Source organism: Macaca nemestrina, chromosome 14 (assembly GCF_043159975.1).
Source record: "Macaca nemestrina isolate mMacNem1 chromosome 14, mMacNem.hap1, whole genome shotgun sequence".
Classification (NCBI taxonomy): domain Eukaryota; kingdom Metazoa; phylum Chordata; class Mammalia; order Primates; family Cercopithecidae; genus Macaca; species Macaca nemestrina.
Genome location: NC_092138.1, coordinates 75,349,260 through 75,371,191, shown reverse-complemented (window position 1 = coordinate 75,371,191; position 21,932 = coordinate 75,349,260). Strand labels below are relative to the sequence as shown.

The window sequence follows — 21,932 nt, the reverse complement described above, 5'->3', positions numbered from 1 at the left end:
AAACCCCGACTCTACTAAATATACAAAAAAAATTAGCCGGGCGTGCTGGCGCAGGCCTGTAATTCCTGCTACTCAGGGGGCTGAGACAGGAGAATCGCCAGAACCCGGGAGGCGGAGGTTGCAGTGAACCGAGATCGCGCCACTGCACTCCAGCCTGGGCAACACAGCGAGACTCCGTCTCAAAAACAAAAACAAAACACACAAAAACCCTGGCATCCAGCTAGAAAAGCCCTCTGACTGCGACTGCCGGCGGGACGATCCCTGCCTGCAGCCCCCTCCTTGCGCGCCACACGGCTCCGGAGACTGCGCTAGAACTTCGGCGTCGGCGCGGGGCCCCAGGTCTGGGAGCGCCTGCGCGTGGCTCGCACATGCGCGTGGCTTGCACGCTCCTGAAACACCCCCCCCGCCCCACCCCTCCCCTCGGGCAAGGGCTGGGGCGCACTCCCGCGGCCAGTACCTGAGGCGCCAGCGTCCGTGAGGCAAGCGCCCTGGTCAGGCCGCTTCTGAGTACTAGCATGGCGTGGCTTTGGCGCTGAGAAAAGCAGCCAGCCGAATCCTTTGTGAGACTTCTCTGAAGGCTTCCCGAGTGGAAAAAAGCGACTCCTGGACCACTGGCGGACGCAGGCAGGGGCGGGGTTTGGCTGGGTCAGCTCCACCCCGGCGCTGGAGGCGCGACAGGTCCAGTAGCTTGGCGTCTTTGTCTTCGGCGCTGAGCCTGGGTGCCTCTTGGTTTCCTGAAACGTTCTTGCCCCAGACGTTAGAGGTGACATTAGAATTAGCTGAAGTCTGGGATCGTTCCTGCTCCACCTTTCTGGGCTCTGACCTCATTCGCTCCAATGCGCAGTTGTGTAGATTCATAAATGTGCGGGGTTTGTGCGTGTGTTGCCCTGGAGAAGGAAGGGGAGGTGTTGAGCGTGTGCATGTGCAGTGCTCTGCGTTTAAAGTCGAGATGTTGACAGGGTTAACTTGTTTGTTTGAGACGGAGTCTCGCTCTGTCACCCAGACTGGAGTGCAGTGGCGCGATCTCGGCTCACTGCAAACTCCGCCTCCCGGGTTCAAGCGATTCTCCTGCCTCAGCCTCCTGAGTAGCTGGGACTACAGGCGCCCGCCACCACGCCCGGCTAATTTTTGTATTTTTCAATAGAGACGGAGTTTCACCATATTGGCCAGGCTGGGACAGGGTTAACTTTTATACGTTGTGATAGATGTGTATTTGTAGACCAGCGAGCCTTCGCTTTTCTCCATTGTGTTATCTGTCCCCATTGCCACCCCAGCGTGATCTTGGAAGGCTCCTAATAAAGATTTAATTTTCCATGAGCTCAGAGGACTAGCAGCACCGAGCATGATAGGAGAAAGTCGAAGTTAAACATAGTTTGAAACTAGATTGTTCTGTAAGCCTTAACAGCAAAACAGCCGACCTCTGATCTAGTCCTCCCAGTCCCGGAGTACTGGTCCCCAGACTAACCACCTTCAACATTTTAAGCTGTTTCTTCTAATACCTGTTTCCGTGTTTTGTTTGTTTGTTTGTTTTTTTGAGACGGAGTCTCGCTCTGTCTCCCAGGCTGGAGTGCAGTGGCGCGATCTCGGCTCACTGCAACCTCCGCCTCCCGGGTTCACGCCATTCTCCTGCCTCAGCCTTCAGAGTAGCTGGAATTACAGGCGCATACCACCACGCCCGGCTAATTTTTCTATTTTTAGGAGAGACGGCGTTTCACCATGTTGGCCAGGCTGGTCTGGAACTCCCAACCTCAGGTGATCCGCTCGCCTTGGCCTCCCAAAGTGCTGGGATTACAAGCGTGAGCCTCAAGGCCCGGCCCGTATTTTTAAATAATAGGCATTTTCTGCTATTTCTTGCATTTTCAGTTATGGATAGTATGTGCTGACTTCCTTCTGTGGCAGGTGAGGATTTACGTCTCATAGAAGCCACTGCCCCCAAATTCACTTTCTGGGGGAGTGGCTTCTATGAGACATACATCCTTATCTAATAATGCTTGCATTAGTTAATTTACAGTAATTGATTATATTAATTTCACAGAAATCTCCATTATGTTAATGTTTGCATTATTCTTTCTAATAATTACATTATTGCACACGTTAATGTAACATTCCCATCACGAGGACTAGGGAATTTTGTGGAAGGGCTTTGGAATCATCAGTTTGAAGGGAGGCTCTTTAAAATTAGCAATTCCAGAGGAGATGCCTTAATTTTTGCAGCTGAGGGATACCCATTTCTAACCAAGTAAGACTAAACAAAATATAATTTGTGTCAGCACTAGATCTATATGATTTATTTTCTTGGACTTCTTTTATTTTTCTTTGAGGCGGAGTCTCAGTCTGTCGCTCAGGCTGCAGTGCAATGGCATGATCTCGGCTCACTGCAACCTCCGCTTCTCAGGTTCAAGCAATTCTCTTGCCTCAGCCTCCCAAGTAGCTGGGATTACAAGTGCGCGCCATCATCCTGGCTAATTTTTTGTACTTTTAGTAGAGACAGGGTTTCACCATGTTGGCTAAGCTGGTAGTGAACGCCTGACCTCAAGTGATCTGCCTGCCTCCCAAAGTGCTAGGATTTATAGGCCTGAGCCACACTGCACCCACCTATTTTCTTGGACTTTTTAAACCCTGGAATTAATGCATTCACTCATTTAAACAGCATTTACCAAATTCCTTCTATGCTCTTTTCCTGAAACGGGGGTACAGAACTGAACAAGACAAAGTTCCTGTCCTCTTGGAATGTACAGGTTGGGGGAAGGAGATGAATAAATGAAGAGAAAATAGATCAGTGATTAATAAATAGTATGAAGTAAAGTACAGTAAGATATGGAGAACAGAAAGTGGTGGAAGGAAGTAGCACAGACTCCTGGCTGTTTCTCAGTATCTACTCTCCCCTAGCCCAACCCCTGCCCTTTTTAAAAATTAATAATAGAATCTTTGCAGTTTGTTGTGGCCCCCGCACTAAATCCTGGACAGTGGAAAAATGTTGGCATATTAGTGACCTGGAAGTGACCTTAAAGGAGTGCTGGAGGGGTTGTTACCTTGTTTCTAATTTCTGCTTGCTGGAATATGGATGTAATACCTTGAGTTCTTGGACTATGAGGTAGAAGGCTTATGTTGATGATGGTGGAACAAAGAGAAGTAGCCTTGGTTTCTGACACCATGGAACACCATACTAGGAACCCTGGGCTGCCCTTCTCTGGACTTCTTTTACATGTGAAATCGCCTTCTAGTTTAAGCCACTGTTATATGGCTTAAACCTACAATTTTAGTCAACACAAGGGTGACTATTTCTTCTCTCTCACTCTCACTTGTTTATAGTTTTTCTTTTAGCTATCATTCACTAACTACCAAATTATTTGCCAGAAGTGTAAATTTTCTCTGTGATTAAACCTGTTAATCAGTTTCAGTTTCTTCTTTTGGAGCTAATCTTTCCAAAGTCCTAATTCTCTTGCTTCAGTGTGGACTAGTTTTCTAAGATGTCATGGCCGTAATTCTGGGCTCTCCTTTTACTGATATGCTGGGGAATCTCATTCACCTCTTGGTGGATCCTGTTTCAGGATGTTAAAGCTTTTTTTTTTTCTCCCAGAGTTTAGCAGAGGGTATTGAAGCTTGTATCTCTAATGCCTCTATCCTGCTAACCCTCTTAATTCTCAGTTTGGATGGGTATAAAATTCTATGTTGGAAATATTTTTTTCTCACATTTTTTTTAAGGCAATGGTCCACTATATTATAGTTTCTAGTGAAAAATTCATACCATTCTGAGTGCTGATAGTTTGTATGTGACTTGTTTTTTACTCTCATTGGAAGCTTTTGTGTTTTTGTCTGTGTCCCTGGTATTCTGAAATTTCACAATGATGTGCCTTGGAGAAGGTGTTTCATCTATTGTGCCTCATTCAGTAGACATGTGGACACTCCTCAGTATTGAAAAATATATTGTACTTATTGGATTTTTTTCTTCCTGTGTTGATCTTAACTTATGTTGTTCAAACATGTGCCTCCACTTGATTCTCTAATTTTCTACTTTTTTTTCTGTTTTCTGTCTAGTTTTTTGGAGGAAAATACCAGTTTTATCTTATAACTATTGAAATTTTAAATTTCCACTTTCACTGCATTTATTTCCAAGAGCTTCTTTTGTACTCCATTCCCAGAAGGTTAATGTATTTTCCTCTCTGTTTTCAGAAAGAGTATCCTCTTTTTGCTTTGTGAATTCAGTATTTCTGTCTCTTTGAGGATGTGAATTACTGGTGTTTTATTTTTAAAATAGTTACTGTTTTAGGTCTTCTCCCAGCTTTGTTTCTGTTTTGTTCAAGTTGTGTTACGTTTTCTACTTATGTTCTGCCTTTGGTACTAAAGTTTTTCTTAAAATATTTTTGTGTTCATGATCATTGGGAATCAGCTTTTTTTTTGGAGACAATAAAAAAATTTGAAAGCTCTTTGCACATGAGTGGCACCTGTTAGTGGGCTCCACTGTAGGGTTTCCTGAGTAATCTGTTTTTGAGGTGACCCTCCCACTCCATTATTATCTGTCATTTCTCCTAGTCTAGTCTGTTACCCTTTGTGGAAACTTCCAGTGTCCAATGTGTCCGGTATAAACCTTGTTACAGTTTCCTGTGACTGAGGAGGGAAGGAAGCTGGCTCAGTATTTGATATTTGGTAGATACTTTCCCCTGTATATGGTATTCTTGCATGTGGTTCAACTTTTCAAGACTGTTATTAATTAGGATAGGCTAAACTGCTGTAACAAGTACAGTTGACACTCCGTATCCTATTAATTAGGATAGGCTAAACTGCAGTAACATATACAGGTGACACTCTGTATCCATGGGTTCTGTATCCATGGATTAAACCAACTGGAATAGAAAATAATTGGAAAAAAACTAATACAAATAAAAAAATACAGTATAACAATTATTTGCATGGCACTTTCATCGTATGAGGTATTATAAGTGATCTATTATTATAATTTAGTTGATGGGAAGATGTGCTTAGGTTATATGAAAATACCACATCATTTTATGTAAGGCACTTGAGCATATGTGGATTTTGGTATCTGCGAGGGTCCTAGAACCAATCACCCATGGATACCAAGGGATGACTGTAGAAACTATATATTGTCTCAAACACAATAGGTTTTTATTTCTTATTCCTTAGGAATCTAAAGTGGGTTTTCCTGGTCAGCAGTCACCTCTTTATATGGTGAATTAAAGATGCAAGCTTTTTCTGCCTCCTGACTTTGCTATCTCTGGAGCCTCTTCATTAACTGCGTCCAGCCAGCAAAAAGGTAAAGGGAACATCTAAGAGGAAAATGCTTGTAAGTAGTGAGGAATAAAATTCATAGCTAAAACTTAGAGAGGAAAAACATTGCTAAGTACTGCTAGGTGCTTAAGCCAATCTTCTATTCATTTTCTCATGGGTTTTAATTATCCTCAAGGCTCTCTGAATTAAGTTTTGTCTCCATTTTATAAAAGAGAAAACTGAAGTTCTAAGAAACAAACAATTTTCTCATGTTCACGTCTGCTAAGTGGCACAGTCAGGGTTTCAAGCTAGATGGTAAAATCATTTATTTTTAAAAGATATGTGATTTTTTTTTCTTTTTTTTTTTTTTTTTTTGAGACAGTGTTTTGCTCTTGTTGCCCAGGCTGGAGTGCAGTGGTGCAATCTCAGCTCACTGCTACCTCCGCCTTCCGATTTCAAGTGATTCTCCTGCCTCAGCCTCCTGAATAGCTGGGATTACAGGTACCTGCAACCACGCCTGGCTAATTTTTGTATTTTTAGTGGAGACGAGGTTTCACCATGTTGGCCAGGTTGACTCGAACTCCTAACCTTGTGATCCGCCTCCCTCAGCCTTCCAAAGTGCTGGGATTACAGGCGTGAGGCACCACGCCCAGCCAAGATACATGATATTTAAGGCAGTTTTAGATTTGTGGTGGAAGAGAGCTTTTAAACGCATTGAAAAAGAATGTTTTTCTGTGACTTCTTTTTTGGTATAAATCCCTAAAAAGTCTCAAAGATATACAGGATTAAGTATTTTGAAAATTATTGTTGCATATACTGAACTTCTGACAAGAATTCCAAAGGATAGGTAATCCAAAACTAAATAAATCATACCAAAACATTGTATTATTAAAATAGGCTAACATGATATAGAGTAACTGGGTAGTTATTTTAGATTAGAGAGACTAAGACAGGTAACATGAAGCATTTATCATAGGTACAAAAATGTATACAGGCACATCTTGTTTTATTGCGCTTTGCATCATTGCACTTTTACAAAATCTCAACACACACATACAACCATCCATTTTTTCCCCTTAATTTCTTCCATTAGCGATTGGTTTAACCCAGGAATGCAGAATCCACAAAACGGAGGGCCGACTGTATATTGTTTTGGTTTGCCTGTTTTAGAACTGGGATGATTATTTAATTGACAGAATCATTGTACATATTTATGGGTTATATGGTGATGTGATACATATAATGTATAGTAATCAGATCAGGGTAATTAAAATATCCATCATCTCAAACATTTATCATTTCTTTGTGTTGAGAACATTCAATATCCTCCTAGCAATTTGAAACTACATATTATTAACTATAGTTATCCTAAAGTGGTATAGAGCACTAGAACTTATTCCTCCTATCTAGCTATAATTTTAACAAATGTCTCCCATCCTTTTCTTCCTCCTAATCCTTCCTATCCTCTAGTATCCTCTGTTCTACTTTTTATTTCTGAAATCAACTTTTTTTAAAGCTCATACATTAGTGAGAACATGTGGTGTGCAACTTTCTCTTGTTGGCGTATTTCACTTAATATCCACCAGTTCCAGCCATGTTGCTGTGAATGACAGGATTTCATTCCTTTTTACTGAATAGTATTTTCTTTATCCATTAATCTTGCTGGACACCTAGGCTAATTCTGTATCTTGGCTATTGTGAATAGTGCTGCAATGAACATGGGGGAGGGAAGATGTCTTTTTAATATACTGATTTCTTTTCCTTTGGATAAATGCTCAGTAATGGGTTATCTTATTTGTAGTTTCTTGAGGAAACTCCATAGTGTTCTCCATAGTAGTTCTAAGAGTTTACATTCCAAACAGTGTATAAGATTTTCCCTTTCTCTGCATCCTCACCAGCTTTGTTTTTTGACTTTTGTAATAGCCAGCCTAACTGGGGTGAGACAATACCTCACTCTCACTTTCCTGATGATGAGTGATGTTGAACATTTTTCATATATTTATTAGCTATTTGTATGTCTCCTTTGGAGAAATATCTGTTCAGATCATTTGCCCATTCTTAAATTGGCTTGTTTGGTTTTTATTGCTGGTGAAATATTTGAGTTCCTTGTATATTCTGGATATGAATCCCTGTCAGATGAATAGCTTGCAAATACTTTTTTTTCCCCCATTCTATAGGTTGTTTTTTCACTCTGTTGTTTCATTTGCTGTGCAGAAGCTTTTTAGTTGGACATAATCTCATTTATTTTTGCTTTTGTTGTCTGTGCTTTTGAAATCTTATTCGTAAAATCTTTTCCCAGTTCAATGTCTCGAAGCATTTCCCTTATATTTTCTTCTACTACTTTTGTAGTTTCAGGTCTTACACTTAGCTCTTTGACCCATTGAGCTGAATTTTTGTATCGAGTGAGAGGTGGGGGTCTGGTTTCACTCTTCTGCATGTTGATATCCAGTTTTCCTAGCACTATTTTTTGAAGAGACTGTCTTTTCCCTAATGTATGTTCTTGGCAACTTTTTCAAAAACCAGTTGGCTGTAGATGTATGGATTAATTTCTGTTCTATATTCTGTTCCACTGGTCTGTTTCTGTTTCTATTCCAGTACCATGCTTATTTGGTTACTATAGCTTGTAATATATTTTGAAGTCTGGTGATGTGATGCCTCTAGCTTTGTTCTTTTTGCTTAGGACTGCTAAAAGCAAATTCTTGATAAAGAAATAGACCTATTATTTGTAAGATATTAAATAATATCTAATGGTAGGTGTAAGAGATACCATAATTTTGAAGTAGTGATCAAGGTAAAATAAATTTTCTGTATTTGCAACAACTACAAATAGAGTTTGACAGTATCTATGATTTTTATTGACTAAAAAGTTGCAGGTCCTGCTAATAATATTGTGGTTTGTTGCCTACCTTCTCAAACAAAGGAAATGCTTAGAAGTTGGTGCCAATAAAGATGGAACTTTTACCCATCCAAGTTATCAGACTCTGAATTTTAGCCATAGACTCCTTCAGGATTTGTGTACAAACCACTACTCTAGAGTATATAACTAGGAATGGAATTGCTAGGTCATAAGTACATATTCATCTTTACTAAATCGTGCCAAACTGTTCTATAAATGTATTTTCTTAATAGCAGTGTATGAGGTTTTCCTGACCAATTTCTTATTATTGCCCATCTGATCTGATGAGTTGTGAAGACACATTTTTACACCTCTTATAACAAACAGGTATTAGTTGAAGGATGGCGGGAATTATAAGACGTGGGCAAAAGGAACAATTGTGATGGTGTTCTTGCATTGTTTTTTTTTTTTAAAGGTCAGTCTCATGCAAAAGCAGGAGAGGTGTATCCAATGCTGGCCCAACTGGGTAGGAGGACAGCAGCTATACACGTAAACTCTAGATGCTTAAATTTCCTGAGTGAAAACTTTCCAAATAAACACTGAGATGGAAGACTCTTAGACAAAACTGAGAGCCAATGCCTCTAACTTCTGTGATAGGTTTTTACCTCCAGTGTTGGGTCTTCTTTGCCTTAGTAGGAAACTCATCTGTCCTTTGAATCCCAGGGAGCAAGATAAATGAGGGATGATTATACTTTCTGCTTTTCCAATTTCCCTCAGATAGCTAATTCATAATTTACTCCCTTTGCTATATATAACAGCAGTGTAAAATAGAAATATAAAATAACATAGAAATGTAAAAGTAACATAGCTGTAAATATAGATTTCATAGTCTTGGAAGTACCAAATCTACTTTAATAGGAAACACTCAATTAAAACAAAAATTTAAGTTGTTTATAGGGAAACCCTACCACATCTGTGACAGTACTAAAGAAACTGATTCTGGGGTTAGTGGTATGCAATTTTCTTGAGGTAACAATATTTACAGTAAAGATGGTAAATTGGTACTGTCTCATTACCTTACAGTAACACAGCAATAGCTTCAGAGAAGATAAATATATAAAACTCTTAATAAAAAGAACCAGAATGTATATGTAGGCTTTTATTAGGGCAAACATTTCCATATCCATAAAGATTTCATTAAAACAAATGGATGTCTCAAGTATCTTTGTTAAACAGGATCCAAAATGAAGTAAATATTAGTTAAAATTAATTATAAATAAAGACATTTCAGCATATAAACCAACAAATCTTTTCTAGATTTTTAATACCAGGACCTAACAGCATCATTTTCCAAGTAAGTGACAAATAACTAATGTGAAAACCGTATTTAATATAGATGTCACAAATGACAATGTAGTTTTCCACAGTAAAGAAATATGTTAATTTTCATTAATGCTATTTGGTATTACAAAATAAATGTTACTGGACAAAAAACAAAAAACAAAAAAACAGGAAAACAGACATGATGGAAAGGTTAATAAAATATATTATTTAAAAATGCTGTCACAAGCATAGAAATGTTACCATTATCATTTGAGTACAAGAAAATGCTATAAAGCAAAGAGTTGTCAGAATAAAGTAGAAGAGATATTCTGAAACAAATGAAGAGTCAAGATCTTAAAACAGTGACAAGTATTTTTAATGTATGACAGATACTGAAATACCGTGGAGAAAGTAAACACAACTATTTTTTGAAGTGGTAGTTACAAAGCACAGATGTAGCCTTCAAAATGGAAGAAACATAGCAAATTAACTTACCACCTCCTTCAAATAAAAGTGAGAACCTCTTGGGAGAATTTAAGCACCATTAGCAGACACATCTTATAGCAGTTAATGAAATGTTTTGTATTTCAGTAGAAAACTATTTCAATGGTGAAAACGATGTAGGAATCAGAAGCATATTCTGCTGAGATACTAGGTAGTTGACACTTTCCCGAACTGGAAAAACATTTCAGAAAGGCATATAGAGTTACTGACTGAATCACATTTGTTCTAAAAATAATTCATGCCTAGTCAAACAGCTTACCAGCTGCCACAACTCTGGGATCCTCATGGGACTTATGTCTCCCAGCTGCACGACTATCTGCACTCTCGTTCCACCAGAGAACATGAACTGCAGAAACAAACCACAAGTAGTTTCTAAAAAAACAGGGCCTTAACAAATAAGAAATAACAGAAAAATGAATCAAACCCATCCTATTCTTTTTTTTTTTGAGACAGAGTTTCACTCTTGTCACCCAGGCTGGAGCGCGGTGGCGCGATCTCAGCTCACTGCAACATCCGCCTCCTGGGTTGTAGAGATTCTCCTGCCTCAGCCTCCGGAGTAGCTGGGATTACAGGTGCCCACCACCATGTCTAGCTATTTTTTTTTTTTTTTTGTATTTTTAGTAGAGATGGGGTTTTGCCATGTTGGGCAGGCTGGTCTTGAACTCCTGAACTCAGGTGATCCACCCACCTCAGCATCCCAAAGTGCTGGGATTACAGGCATGAGCCACCGTGCTTGGCCAAAACCATCCTATTCTTTAAATCAAAATAGTGATATCAAAAAGGTAAAACTAAATATGTTACTGATAAGATTTCAGAGGGGTCAGAGACTTGCTAGAGAAATTGATAAATTAATCAAATTGGTTTTATAGATGAAGAAATAGAAGGCTGGAAAAGGGAAGTACTAAAGTCAAACAGAGGCACAATCAAGACAAGACCCAAATTTTATGATTTCCTACTACAGTTTAATTTTTAAAAAAGCAAAATTATGAGGAAATTGTGTTTACTATTAAAAATTTACAATATACAAAGAAGAAAATTAAAAGTGGCATAATGTTAACAGTATAGAGAAAACGTCTATGGAAATTTATTGTATTTCCTTTGGAAAATATGAGTAAAATCAAATCAGGGTCTGAATGTATACTATAATAACAGATTTAGTAACAGGTTTTTAAAAATCAACAGTATTTTCTATGGCAATATTAATTTTTAATGGTTATATAAATTCCTCCTTAGAGAATCAGCAACTTATTATGCCAGCCCTTATTGTTGACTATTTAGACTATTTCCAGTATTTCAGTATTCTATAAAATACTGGAATAAATGTTCTTCTTGTACAAAATTGCTTATGAAGTTTTTATAATTGTAATATATAAATGTTAGATGTACAGGAAAATGCAGATAAAAAACTGTAATTTTATTTTTGGTGTATCTCTTTATTTGTGTATATATGTATTTTTATTTTTTAATTTTAATTTTATTTTTATTTTTGTGGAGACAGGTTCCCACTTTGTTGCCCAGGCTGGTCTCGAACTCCTGGCCTCAAGCAATCCTATTGCCTCGGCATCCCAAAGTGTTGGGATTACAGGCGTGAACCACCATGCCTAGCCTGAATTTTTATATATAGTTGTATATTTATACAAATAAACATATATAAGCATATTTGCTTATGCTTATATATCATATGATGTACATGTATATTGGATTTCTGTATTACACATGTATTAAAGGTCATACTACATTTCCAATGTTTCTTTAATGTAAACAATATTAACATAAACTTCATTTGAGCACAACTGTATGTTTATAATTATACTTTCGATGACAACTACTGATGTTTATTGAATGACAACTATGTGTCAGGCCTAGTTTTAAGCATTTTAATGTATTAACTCATTTAATTCTCATAATAATCTAGGTCCTCATAATAATCTATCATTTTATGGATGAAAAAACTAAGGTATGGTGAGGTTTACTTACCCAAAGTCAAAAAGTAAGTAGTATACCTGGGATTTAAATCCAGGCAGTCTGAATCTGATTATTTCCTTAATATAAAGTAGAATTTAAGTTGAGAGAACTGAGAAGCATGTCTTATATATATATACTTACATACAGTGTATATAGTATACACTGTCCTCCAGAAATGATGTACTGATTACCAATTCTCCTAACACTGAGAATGAATTTAAGATGAAAAAGTGTATGAACACACATTTTCAGTAGTTGTTTTTAAAAATAAAAGTTATATGTGTGCAGTATAGAAAATTAAGGTAGAGGCTGCGCATGGTGGCTCACGCCTCTTATCCCGGCACTTTGGGAGGCCAAGGCAGGCGGATCACCTGTGGTCAGGAGTTTGAGACCAGCCTGGTGAAATCCTGTCTCTACTAAAAATACAAAAATTATCTGGGCGTGGTGGCACACACCTGTAATCCCAGCTACTTGGGAGGCTGGGGCAGGAGAATCTCCTGAACCAGGGAGGTGGAGGTTGCAGGGTGCTGAGATCGCATCACTGCACTCCACAGAGCATGGCTCCATCTCAAAAAAAAAAAAAAAGAATATTAACATAGAGACTTAACCATTTATCTCACTGAAATATGACTACTATGTATGTTATATACTTTCAAATTTCTTTTCTATATAATTTAGCACACCTATACACATACACACCCAGGCATATTTTCTAGAAGTAATACTGGCAAAAACAATAAAAATAAGGCTTTTATTTGTATTGTCAAATTTTGGGGAAAGATTAAGCTAATATGAACCCTGCACAGTATTTGAGTACTTATTTTTTCCTGACCTAATACTATATCCATGTAAGTATGCCTTTTATTAGGTAAATAAATGGCATCTCATTATTGTTTTAATATGCATTTTCTTTAATATATATTTAGTAGCCACGTGCATGTCTACTTTTGCATAAATTTTTATTTTTATCTTTGAATTTCATTTATGGTGATTTTCAGGCATCCAGAAAGTTTGAGCCTTTGTATAATAAAATCATAAGTTGATTTTTTTTTTCTTCATAGTTTCTTCATTTGCTTTTGGCTTACAAATATAGTCCCAATCCACATTATTAAATAAATTCATCTACATTTTGTTTTACCAATTTTATGGATTAAATTTTTTTCATTAAAATACACAATCCAGCTTGACCTTATTTTCACATATGGTCTGAGACAGGCATCTAATAATTTTTTTTTTTTTTTTTTTTTTTTTTTGAGACGGAGTCTCGCTCTGTCACCCAGGCTGGAGTGCAGTGGCCAGATCTCAGCTCACTGCAAGCTCCGCCTCCCGGGTTTACGCCATTCTCCTGCCTCAGCCTCCCGAGTAGCTGGGACTACAGGCGCCCGCCACCTCGCCCGGCTAGTTTTTTGTATTTTTTAGTAGAGACGGGGTTTCACCGTGTTAGCCAGATGGTCTCGATCTCCTGACCTCATGATCCGCCCGCCTCGGCCTCCCAAAGTGCTGGGATTACAGGCTTGAGCCACCGCGCCCGGCCTCTAATAATTTTCATAACAGTTTCTCCTCCATGTATTTTCCAACCTGAATATACATCTATTTTTATATATTCTATTTTCTTATGATAGATTATTACAAAAAGTTGAATTTCTGCATAAAGATGGGTATATTAGGTTTGAGATGTCCATTGGACATAGATAATAGAAAGGCAACAGGATACTATGATGAGTCTTTCAAATATTTGTTAGCTATTCTTAGACATTTATCCTTTCTTTGTTACTTTTTTTTTTTTTTTTTTTAAGAGACAGGGTCTTACTATGCCATTCAGAGGCTGGAGTACAGTGGTGCAATCATAGCTCACTGCAGCCTTAAAATCCTGGCTCAAGAGATCCTCCCACCTCCACCTCCCAAGTAGCTAGGACTACATGTGTTTACCACCATGCCCAACTAATTCTTAATTTTTTTTGTAGAGACAAGCTGTGTTGCCCAGGCTAGTTGCAAACTCCTGGGTTTAAGCAATCCTCCAGCCTCAGCCTCCCAAAAGCACTGGAATTACAGGTGTGAGCTGCCTCTTCGGTTCTTTTATCCTTTCAGATAAACTTTACAAATGTTTTTCTGAATTTGCCACAAATCTTGAAATTCTGATTGAAATGTTTTTCAACATTACAAGTTAAATACCCCAAATATGTGTTTTATTAAATAAATATATCCATATATAAATTTACCTCAATATATATATATATTTACTATATCTATATAGATATATATAAAGCTGTGGTGGAAAATGGGTAAATTTTTATGAAGGGCTTTAATTTTTATATAAAACATATATTACCTTTTTACTTAGAGATAATCTCCCTACCCCAAGTAATATTATTTAAAAAAAAATCAGTAAAAGTACATTCAGAGGAAAAAGAAATGATGAAAGTAACAGATTATTTCTTGAGGTTCCTTCATTTATTTATTTTTATTTTTATTTTTTGAGATGGAGTTTTGCTCTTGTCGCCCAGGCTGGAGTGCAATGACACGACTTTGGCTCATTGCAACCTCCGCTTCCTGGATTCAAGTGATTCTCCTGCCTCAGCCTCCAGAGTAGCTGGGATTACAGGCCCCCACCACCATGCCTGGCTAATTTTTTCTATTTTTGGTAGAGATGGGTTTTCACCATATTTGCCAGGCTGGTCTCCAACTCCTGACCTCAGGTGATCCGCCCCCCTCGGCCTCCCAAAGTGCTGGGATTACAGGCCTGAGCCACCGTGCCCAGCTGAGGTTCCTTCAGTTTAAAAATTTTAATCATTGTGATGTATCAGGGAAAATAGTTATTCAGCATTTGAAAAAGGTTTCATAAGTTAACATTCTACATAAATAAGATGTAAAACAGATTTTCTCAATTTTAAAAATTACAAAAAACTAAACATTTGGCAATAAATAATAAAATATACTCTATAATGAGAAAGAGAGAAACTGACCCAAGGAACTTAGGTCACAATATATATTACAATTTCATATAAGAAGAAATGGACAACTGTACCTCTGTTAAGTGCTCCATACTCTGTGTGGAACACTCCAACTAGTTTTGTGTAGCCTAGATTGACATGAGCATGAACTGCCCTTTTAAATGCATCACCCCACAGAGCTGGCCCACCAGGTTTCATCTGAAAAGTGGCCAGTTCATAGACTCCTGGAATAGGGAGAAAAAGAATTTTTCAGAAAACATTCAAGCAATATCTAATCACGTTTCTCAGTGAAAAGTCTTTCACTATCTACACACACAGATTTGGAGGATGAGACATGCATATATATTATGTAGACATGTTTATTATATTTGCACTGTCTTTCTTTGCTTTTATGCTTAGAAAGTCCTTGCCCATGTTTAAGAGTGAGTTGTTATGCTTAATCATGCAGATGACAAAGAAAAAGAACTGGAAGCTATTATAAACTATTATCTAAAATATTTTTAATCGATAAAATTTGTTAAAAAACTGTTGAGAATGTATAATGAAATAGAAATTTGAGCTGCATGAGTCTATGCTTTTAGAAAATAAAAGAATAAAAGAAGAATTTTCCAATCTATATTTTCATTCTTTCAATTTCCACTATGTTTTTCTTCATATAATTTCTCCCTATAAGTTTCCATTTTTAACAGGAACAGCAAAGGAAAGAGTGGACCTGAAGTGATGTCTCTGAATTTTGTAGGAAAAAAAACCAAACCTAAAGAGATGGTTTTATTTGTCCTAAATATCCAGGTAAATACTTGAAAAGTATTGTACACTTTGGACAGAAGTATAGAGCTGGTAGAGAGAAAGAAACTCTGGGACAAGTAGGAAAAACATGCAGAAATTTCCAAGCAATGATGTACACAGAGGAGGAGAACTAAGATTTGACACTGTCAGAGAAGTGAACTATTTTATTTAGATAGTACTGAGAACTGAGGGGACACCTAAGTAGGTAAAGATCCAAAGAAGAGTTTGTAAATTTTTTGTAACCTAAATACACTACAAAGTTGGGAATAATGGGGGAAGTAAAATAACATTTAACTGAGTTTATGCTTTTCTAATCTGACCTTTGTTTAAAACTGGATTGAGGTAATAGTTTCTTTAAGTCAGCAAGAAGTGAAATCAGCAAGAAGACAAATCTTAAGCAATTACTTTCAAACTGAGAAACAAGAAAGAAGACAAAAAAGTTAGACTAAAGTAATATAGCTTGGCAGTTTCACTTAATCTGTTTCCCCCAAATAGTCAATGTTATAAGCAAAGCTGTATTTAATGATTTAAGATTAGTTATAATTTATGGAAATACTTTCACATTTTAAAGATCATATTATTTTAAAATTATGGCAAAACTTCATACGCTATCCCTTACCTATCAACACGTTCCCTGCTCCCAGTGCACAAATTCTCAACTTCTACTGACCATGTCAGCTTTTTCTATAACACAGTTAAGCTTACAAATCTGCAAGGTCTCAATCTGAAAAATATCTCATTATTTTATGCTCATTTTTTTAAAGGATGGGGTAAGAGCACCCATTTATTTTTACCTCAACAATCACTGTATGTTCCTATATAAAACAAAGGATTAATTTTATTTTTTTCCAAAGGAACTTCAGTTTATATCACTTAAGTTCTTTAGTATTTTGTTCATCAAAACTCACTGACTAAGAAGGAAGGACTTACCCTCTTTTGGAGGTTTTTCTATTTTGCACCATGGTACCAGATAAGTAATCTCACTCTCTTGTTTATCAATGAGAGCCAAATTTGGAATGAGAAATTGTTCTTGCCATTCCTTATCTTTGGCCAAGGCTTTCCGAACTTCAGTTCGATGAGCAAAATTATCTGTGGGAAGAAAAGAATAAGGAAAAATTAAAAAATTCAGTTTTAAATCACCTATACTTTTCTGGATTTCATTCAAATCAGCAATGGTCATTGATGCCATATAAGAACCTTGCGTTAGGCCTTTGGCGACACCAACTAAACAGATGTGACCATCTGCCCTGAAGTTGCTCAAGGACAAAAAGGGCAGCAGAAATGCAAACTAATTGTAATGTCACATAATAAGCTTTATAGGCTCGACCACGTAGTAGGCAGTTTTGTGAATTAGGTTAAGTTATTGAATCTTTCTGTGCCTCAGTTTCTGTGAAATTGAGATAATAAGACATCTACCTCCAGGGTTGTATGAGGATTAAATTAACACATGAAAAGAGTTTAGAATAGTGGTTGGCACCTAGTTAATACTCAGTATATATGAACTATTCTTACTTGATTGAGGCATTTAACTGACAGTGCTAGTTTAGAGAAAGACTGTTTTCCTTTGGTGGTGGTGGGTAGTCAAGTCCAGATACACCCTGAATCAAATTTAACGAGTGAAGTTAAAACACCTTGAATCCAATTTAACATGAGTGAAGTTAAACTGTACTTTTTAAGCCTCTTCTCCTTTGAACAAATAGATTTCAAAGAAATAATGCTGATTCTCTTATCGTCATCCATTCTTTCTCCCCAGCACTTATTTTTCTTCTATTTAAGTTACCCAAACAGTTATATACATTTGCCAACATATGGGCCTAGTACTATATTTACTGTTAGGACCTCATAATACTAATGGTAAGAGAGTTTCATATGGTTTACATTGGGATAAGGAAGAATACCTATCTTACAACTTAAGTGAGGTATATCAGAACTTAGTTTTTTTAAATGGGCTGTGATACAACTTGTACCACATCTAAAGCATAAATTGTATTTTAATGGGGCTTTTTCTATTATAACAGGGAAAAACCCTAAACCAAACACTAAATGAAATTATTAAAAATTCTTTAGGTATCATCAAGTCCTGATGTAGACACTGGAGTAACAAGCATTCTGGGCATTCTTGTAACTTATTCTCCTTCCTCTACTAAACCAGGCGTAGGTTAGTTTCAACACGGGAAGAACTCTCCCTCATTCCTTTTCTTTTACCTCCCTAGAGTAGTGTAACAGTGAATTCTTCAAAACTCTGGGGGTACAGATATGAGACAAATGTGGTCTGTAAACATAACAGAATTATTAAATCTCAGAGTTCAGTGAGGACTGAAAGTTAACCATCATCCCCTATAAACCTCCATATCCGTAAAGTCCCTTAAATGGTTGAAGTATTTCTGCTAAAATACTGATATACAGTCCCCTAGCTTCAAAAAAAGAAAAGGTACTTCTCCTTTCCTTTTCTGATCTTAACCCACTTGGACTTTAAAAATTGCTGCTCTAAATTTTTGATGAACTGTCTTTACAGCAAACCATTTTAACATTTTTCTGAGGTTTAAAGTCTAGTTCTCAATTTTATGGCTTGATATATGAGACGCCATGTCTTCCAATTTATAATGTAATATAATGTAATGTTTAAGCAAGGGGTTAGAGGTATGCCACTGGGAAGAATAAGAACTGAATTTACTTTTTTGGTATTGCTTTTCAAAAGTCTTAGTTATCCTGTATGTATCTATAATAATATAGATCCAAGAACTAAGTTTTATGTTACATTTAACAGAATGAAAATCTATACTGAACGCCAAAACTGGATGACTCTTTACCATACTTCCAAATATGAAACACTTTATTCATTCTGCCTCCAAATTCTACACTCCAGTATCCAACCAATTCAGAGTGAGCTGTCCGAAGATGAGCATTTTTCTTAAAATTTTCCAGGAACTCATTCATCTTTGAGGGTTTAAGGTAATAAGTACGAAATTCATAGAATGTTCCATCGTATTGTCTGGGTCCTGTAGCAAAAGATGAGCACACCTGAAGAAGATAAGACAAATGTAAATACCCTGAGAAGAAAGGATTCATTATACTGTGTTAAAACCAAATCTGAATCTGGTATAAGGGACATTCATAGACTCATTACTCATGTTTGTACTTCTGTTGTCAACACTCAGTATGTTACCGATGGAGTGTGTCCAGGTTCTTGGTGTTTGAACAAAGAACTGGACAAAACGCACAAACAAAGCAAGGAAAGAATTCAGTAACAAAAGCAGAGATTTACTGAAAATGAAAGCACACTCCACAGGGTAGGAGTGGGCCTGAGCAAGTGGCTCAGGAGGCCTGGTTACAGAATTTTCTGGGATTTCAGTACCCTCTAGAGGTGTCCCATTGGTTACTTGGTGTAAGCCATATATAAATGAAGAGGATGACATAAAGTTACAAAGTCATTTACTCTGTGTACACCCTATGTAAATGAAGATGATATTTCTTGTCATAGCTGAAGTGTTTTAGTTCTAGGAAGTCCTTAGGTCCCCTGCCTTGAGGCCCTATTCTCCTGCCTCCCATATACATTTGTTTACATAGAGGCGTCAATAAAGACAACTACTCTTAAATATGCTGAGTGTATGTTACTGTTTCCTAGTGGGGGTTCACTGTCAACTTTAGCCACTTTTTCAGAAATTGCTCATAAGAAGGCGCTGAGATCTTAATGGTACTTCTTTATCCAAGAACTACAATTAGGATTCTAACAAATTTACAAAAGTTTTCCTATTAGCCAATATTGCATCTTTAGTCAAAAGCATATGTGTTACAGTTATGCACATCAAAGAACTTTATTAACTACGCAAGTAACTTTTTGCAGGCATAATGAAAAAAAATGTTTACTAGCACAAAACTCTTTTAGGTTCTTGAAAAAAACGGAAATTACAATTCAGGTCAAAGTATTTCCTAAATGCAATGAAGTAAACCACTGATCAAAAATAGGACTGGAATGTAACTAATGCAACAAAAAGCTCTGACCTATCCAATTGTATTGTAATATAGTGGTAGAACATGAATGCTGAGAAAAAAAATTCAGAGTCAAAATTTTCTGATTATTAGTTTCTAATTACGATGTAATGTGAACAACATTTAATGAATCCACTTATACCACATTGATACAAATATTGCTTAAGAACCATTAATTCCTTTTGTAATAGTCATACACTCACTGTAAATTTCTAATTTGTGTTCTGGTTGAACTTTCTGTAAGAAATACCTCACCAAAGGTTATCCTCTATGTAGGTATCTATGTGTAATATGTATACACACACACCCCCACATATATATATACATGCATGGTATACACACAGGCACTCGTGATATTCTTATAAAATCCATCTTATGTAAGTTTGATTAGCATGTGCCATTTCCTGAAGTTGATTACACCAGAATAATCTATTAAGACAGTTTTGATACCTACAAAGCTATGGACAAATTAGGGCTTATATTGACTAGCCAGTATGTCTGTTTGAAAGCAGTAGGCTTTTGCTCTGATATATTTGTTTACAAAATACAAAATTATGTAACTGTGTATGAAAAGGCTTAATAATAATTATCTAGAGTTAATTCTGTTCGTGTCTGAGTTATATTCTTATTGCTCAAATGACTAAGCCTACCAACAAAAACAACTGCCAGAGCTGCCCCTGACTTTCATGGACACTCTTTTTGTGCTTTTAAACCAAACTCTAGTAACAATGTTGGTAGAGAAACAAGTGCCTAGTATCCATAATTTCAAAATTATTATAATAAAATATATCAGGAGATAGGCCAATGGGGCATTTGTGACAACTAGATTTCAGGTTGATTCGAGGAATATGTATTTGGAGGATAACATAGTTCATCAAAGGTACACATTTTTACAATTTTTGACAGTATTAATATATAGTAGAGAACCTACAGTGAGAGAGAGAGAGGTGTAGACTGGTGGTGCCAGAGAAGGAAGACCGCAGGGGAGCAGGGTATGGTGGGGGGCCCGGATGGGAGTTGAGAATTTTGCTGCAGGGATGACTTTTAACCTAGGGCAGAAATCATGAGTCGTCCATTCTCCCTTATCTCCAAGTTAGGGATGATTCCCACCAGCAACGACCTCCACTTCACTTACAAGAGAACAACTGATGGACATTTTTAAAAACTCAAAGTTTAGAATCATGCCATAAGGATGTAATTCCTGGCCCTGCGCCACTGGAGAATCATTAGGGTAAAGACTGCATTGTTAATCCGGGGTGAATGGACATTAGCTGCTGTTCTTTAGTGTTCCTCAGTCTGTCTCTAGGATAGGTTACTCCCCTTCCTATCCTGCCCCTTCATAAAGGAGTAAAGTCCTACACATGAAAAGAAATTTCTAGGTTGGAGCCACAGAATAGGCCACTCCCGAAAGTTAGGGCAGAATCACAAGCTCCATTTTGTCCATTTCTCATCTAAGGTTAAAAGAGTCTGTCATCGTCCTATTTGATAGGAAGCTCCGGTCCCACCTGGTTGGGGGAGCGGCCACACGGAGCGCGTGTGGCGGGCAGGGTCCAGCCCCACCGGGACCCTGGGCCTCCTTTTCAAGGGTCTCCGAGAAATGCTCGGAAGTTGTGTTTCATTTAAAAGGGGGCGGCCGGTTTCGCTGCGAGCGGCTGGTTGGCAATTCCCTCTCCTCCTTCAAGCTGATGTCTAGAGAGGGCGGAGGCTTGGAAAGCCACAACTCCACCGGCGGCTCGACAGCGCCAGATGACAACGTGGGAGCGCTCCCTGGGCCGCAGCCGCGACCTAGCTGGGCGGCAAAAACGCAGCAACGACGCCATGGGAGTGTCCCAGTGGGTGTGGCAGCCAGGCTAGAAAAGCTCTCTTACTGCGACTGCCCGCGAGACGACCCCGGCTGGGGGTATTCCCCTAGCAGCGGCCTCCTCCTCACGTGCGTCCCGGGGACCACTGTCTCGGGGTTCCCGGGCTCGCGCTAGAGCCTCGGCCACTGCGCGGGACCCCAAGTTTGGGCGCGTGTGGCGGAGAGCGCATGCGCATGACTCGCACCATCCCGGAACAACCCCTGCCCTCCCCTCGGGTGAAGGATTGGGCGCCCCCGCGGCCGGTACCTGAGGCGCCAGCGTACGTGAGGCCAGCGCCCGAGTCAGGGCGCTTCTGAGGACGAGCATGGCGCGGCTTCGGCGCTGAGAAAAGCAGCTAGCCGTGTCCTTTCTGAGACTCCTCTGAAGGTTTCCCGAGTGGAGAGGAGCGGCTCCTGGACCATTGGCAGACGCAGGCTGGGGCGGGGCCCTGCGGGGTCAGCTCCACCCCGGCGCGGGAGGCGCGGCGGGTCCAGTAGCTTGTTGCCT

The 21,932-nt window shown here is 38.3% G+C and overlaps 2 protein-coding genes and 2 long non-coding RNA genes across 6 annotated transcripts in view; 2 read left to right on the top strand and 2 right to left on the bottom strand.

Moving 5' to 3' along the window:
* Nucleotides 1-648, bottom strand: part of LOC105481015 (protein NipSnap homolog 3B) — a 43,672-nt gene extending 43,024 nt beyond the window's left edge. For all 3 annotated transcript variants that reach the window (XR_986720.3, XR_986719.3, XM_011740261.3), the window contains exon 1: nt 458-648. Coding sequence is in view for 1 of the 3 variants with exons in the window: in XM_011740261.3 (XP_011738563.1) it covers nt 458-517 (60 nt within the window). In the remaining 2 variants the exon portion in view is untranslated. The remainder of the gene's footprint in view (nt 1-457) is intronic.
* On the top strand, nt 557-12,445 carry LOC105481016 (uncharacterized). Its single transcript, XR_986721.2, has 2 exons — nt 557-678; nt 5,146-12,445. It is a non-coding gene; the product is annotated as an uncharacterized lncRNA (long non-coding RNA).
* On the bottom strand, nt 9,747-21,925 carry LOC105481018 (nipsnap homolog 3A). The gene is made up of 6 exons (XM_011740262.3): nt 21,693-21,925; nt 18,405-18,615; nt 16,525-16,683; nt 14,883-15,032; nt 10,152-10,238; nt 9,747-10,063 (listed from the first exon to the last, which is right to left on the bottom strand). Exons 1-6 carry the CDS (start codon nt 21,750-21,752, stop codon nt 9,987-9,989), a joined length of 744 nt encoding a protein of 247 aa, XP_011738564.1. The 5' UTR covers nt 21,753-21,925; the 3' UTR covers nt 9,747-9,986.
* On the top strand, nt 15,028-18,501 carry LOC139358184 (uncharacterized). Its single transcript, XR_011612759.1, has 2 exons — nt 15,028-15,597; nt 18,362-18,501. It is a non-coding gene; the product is annotated as an uncharacterized lncRNA (long non-coding RNA).
* Nucleotides 21,926-21,932: the final 7 nt, after the last annotated feature.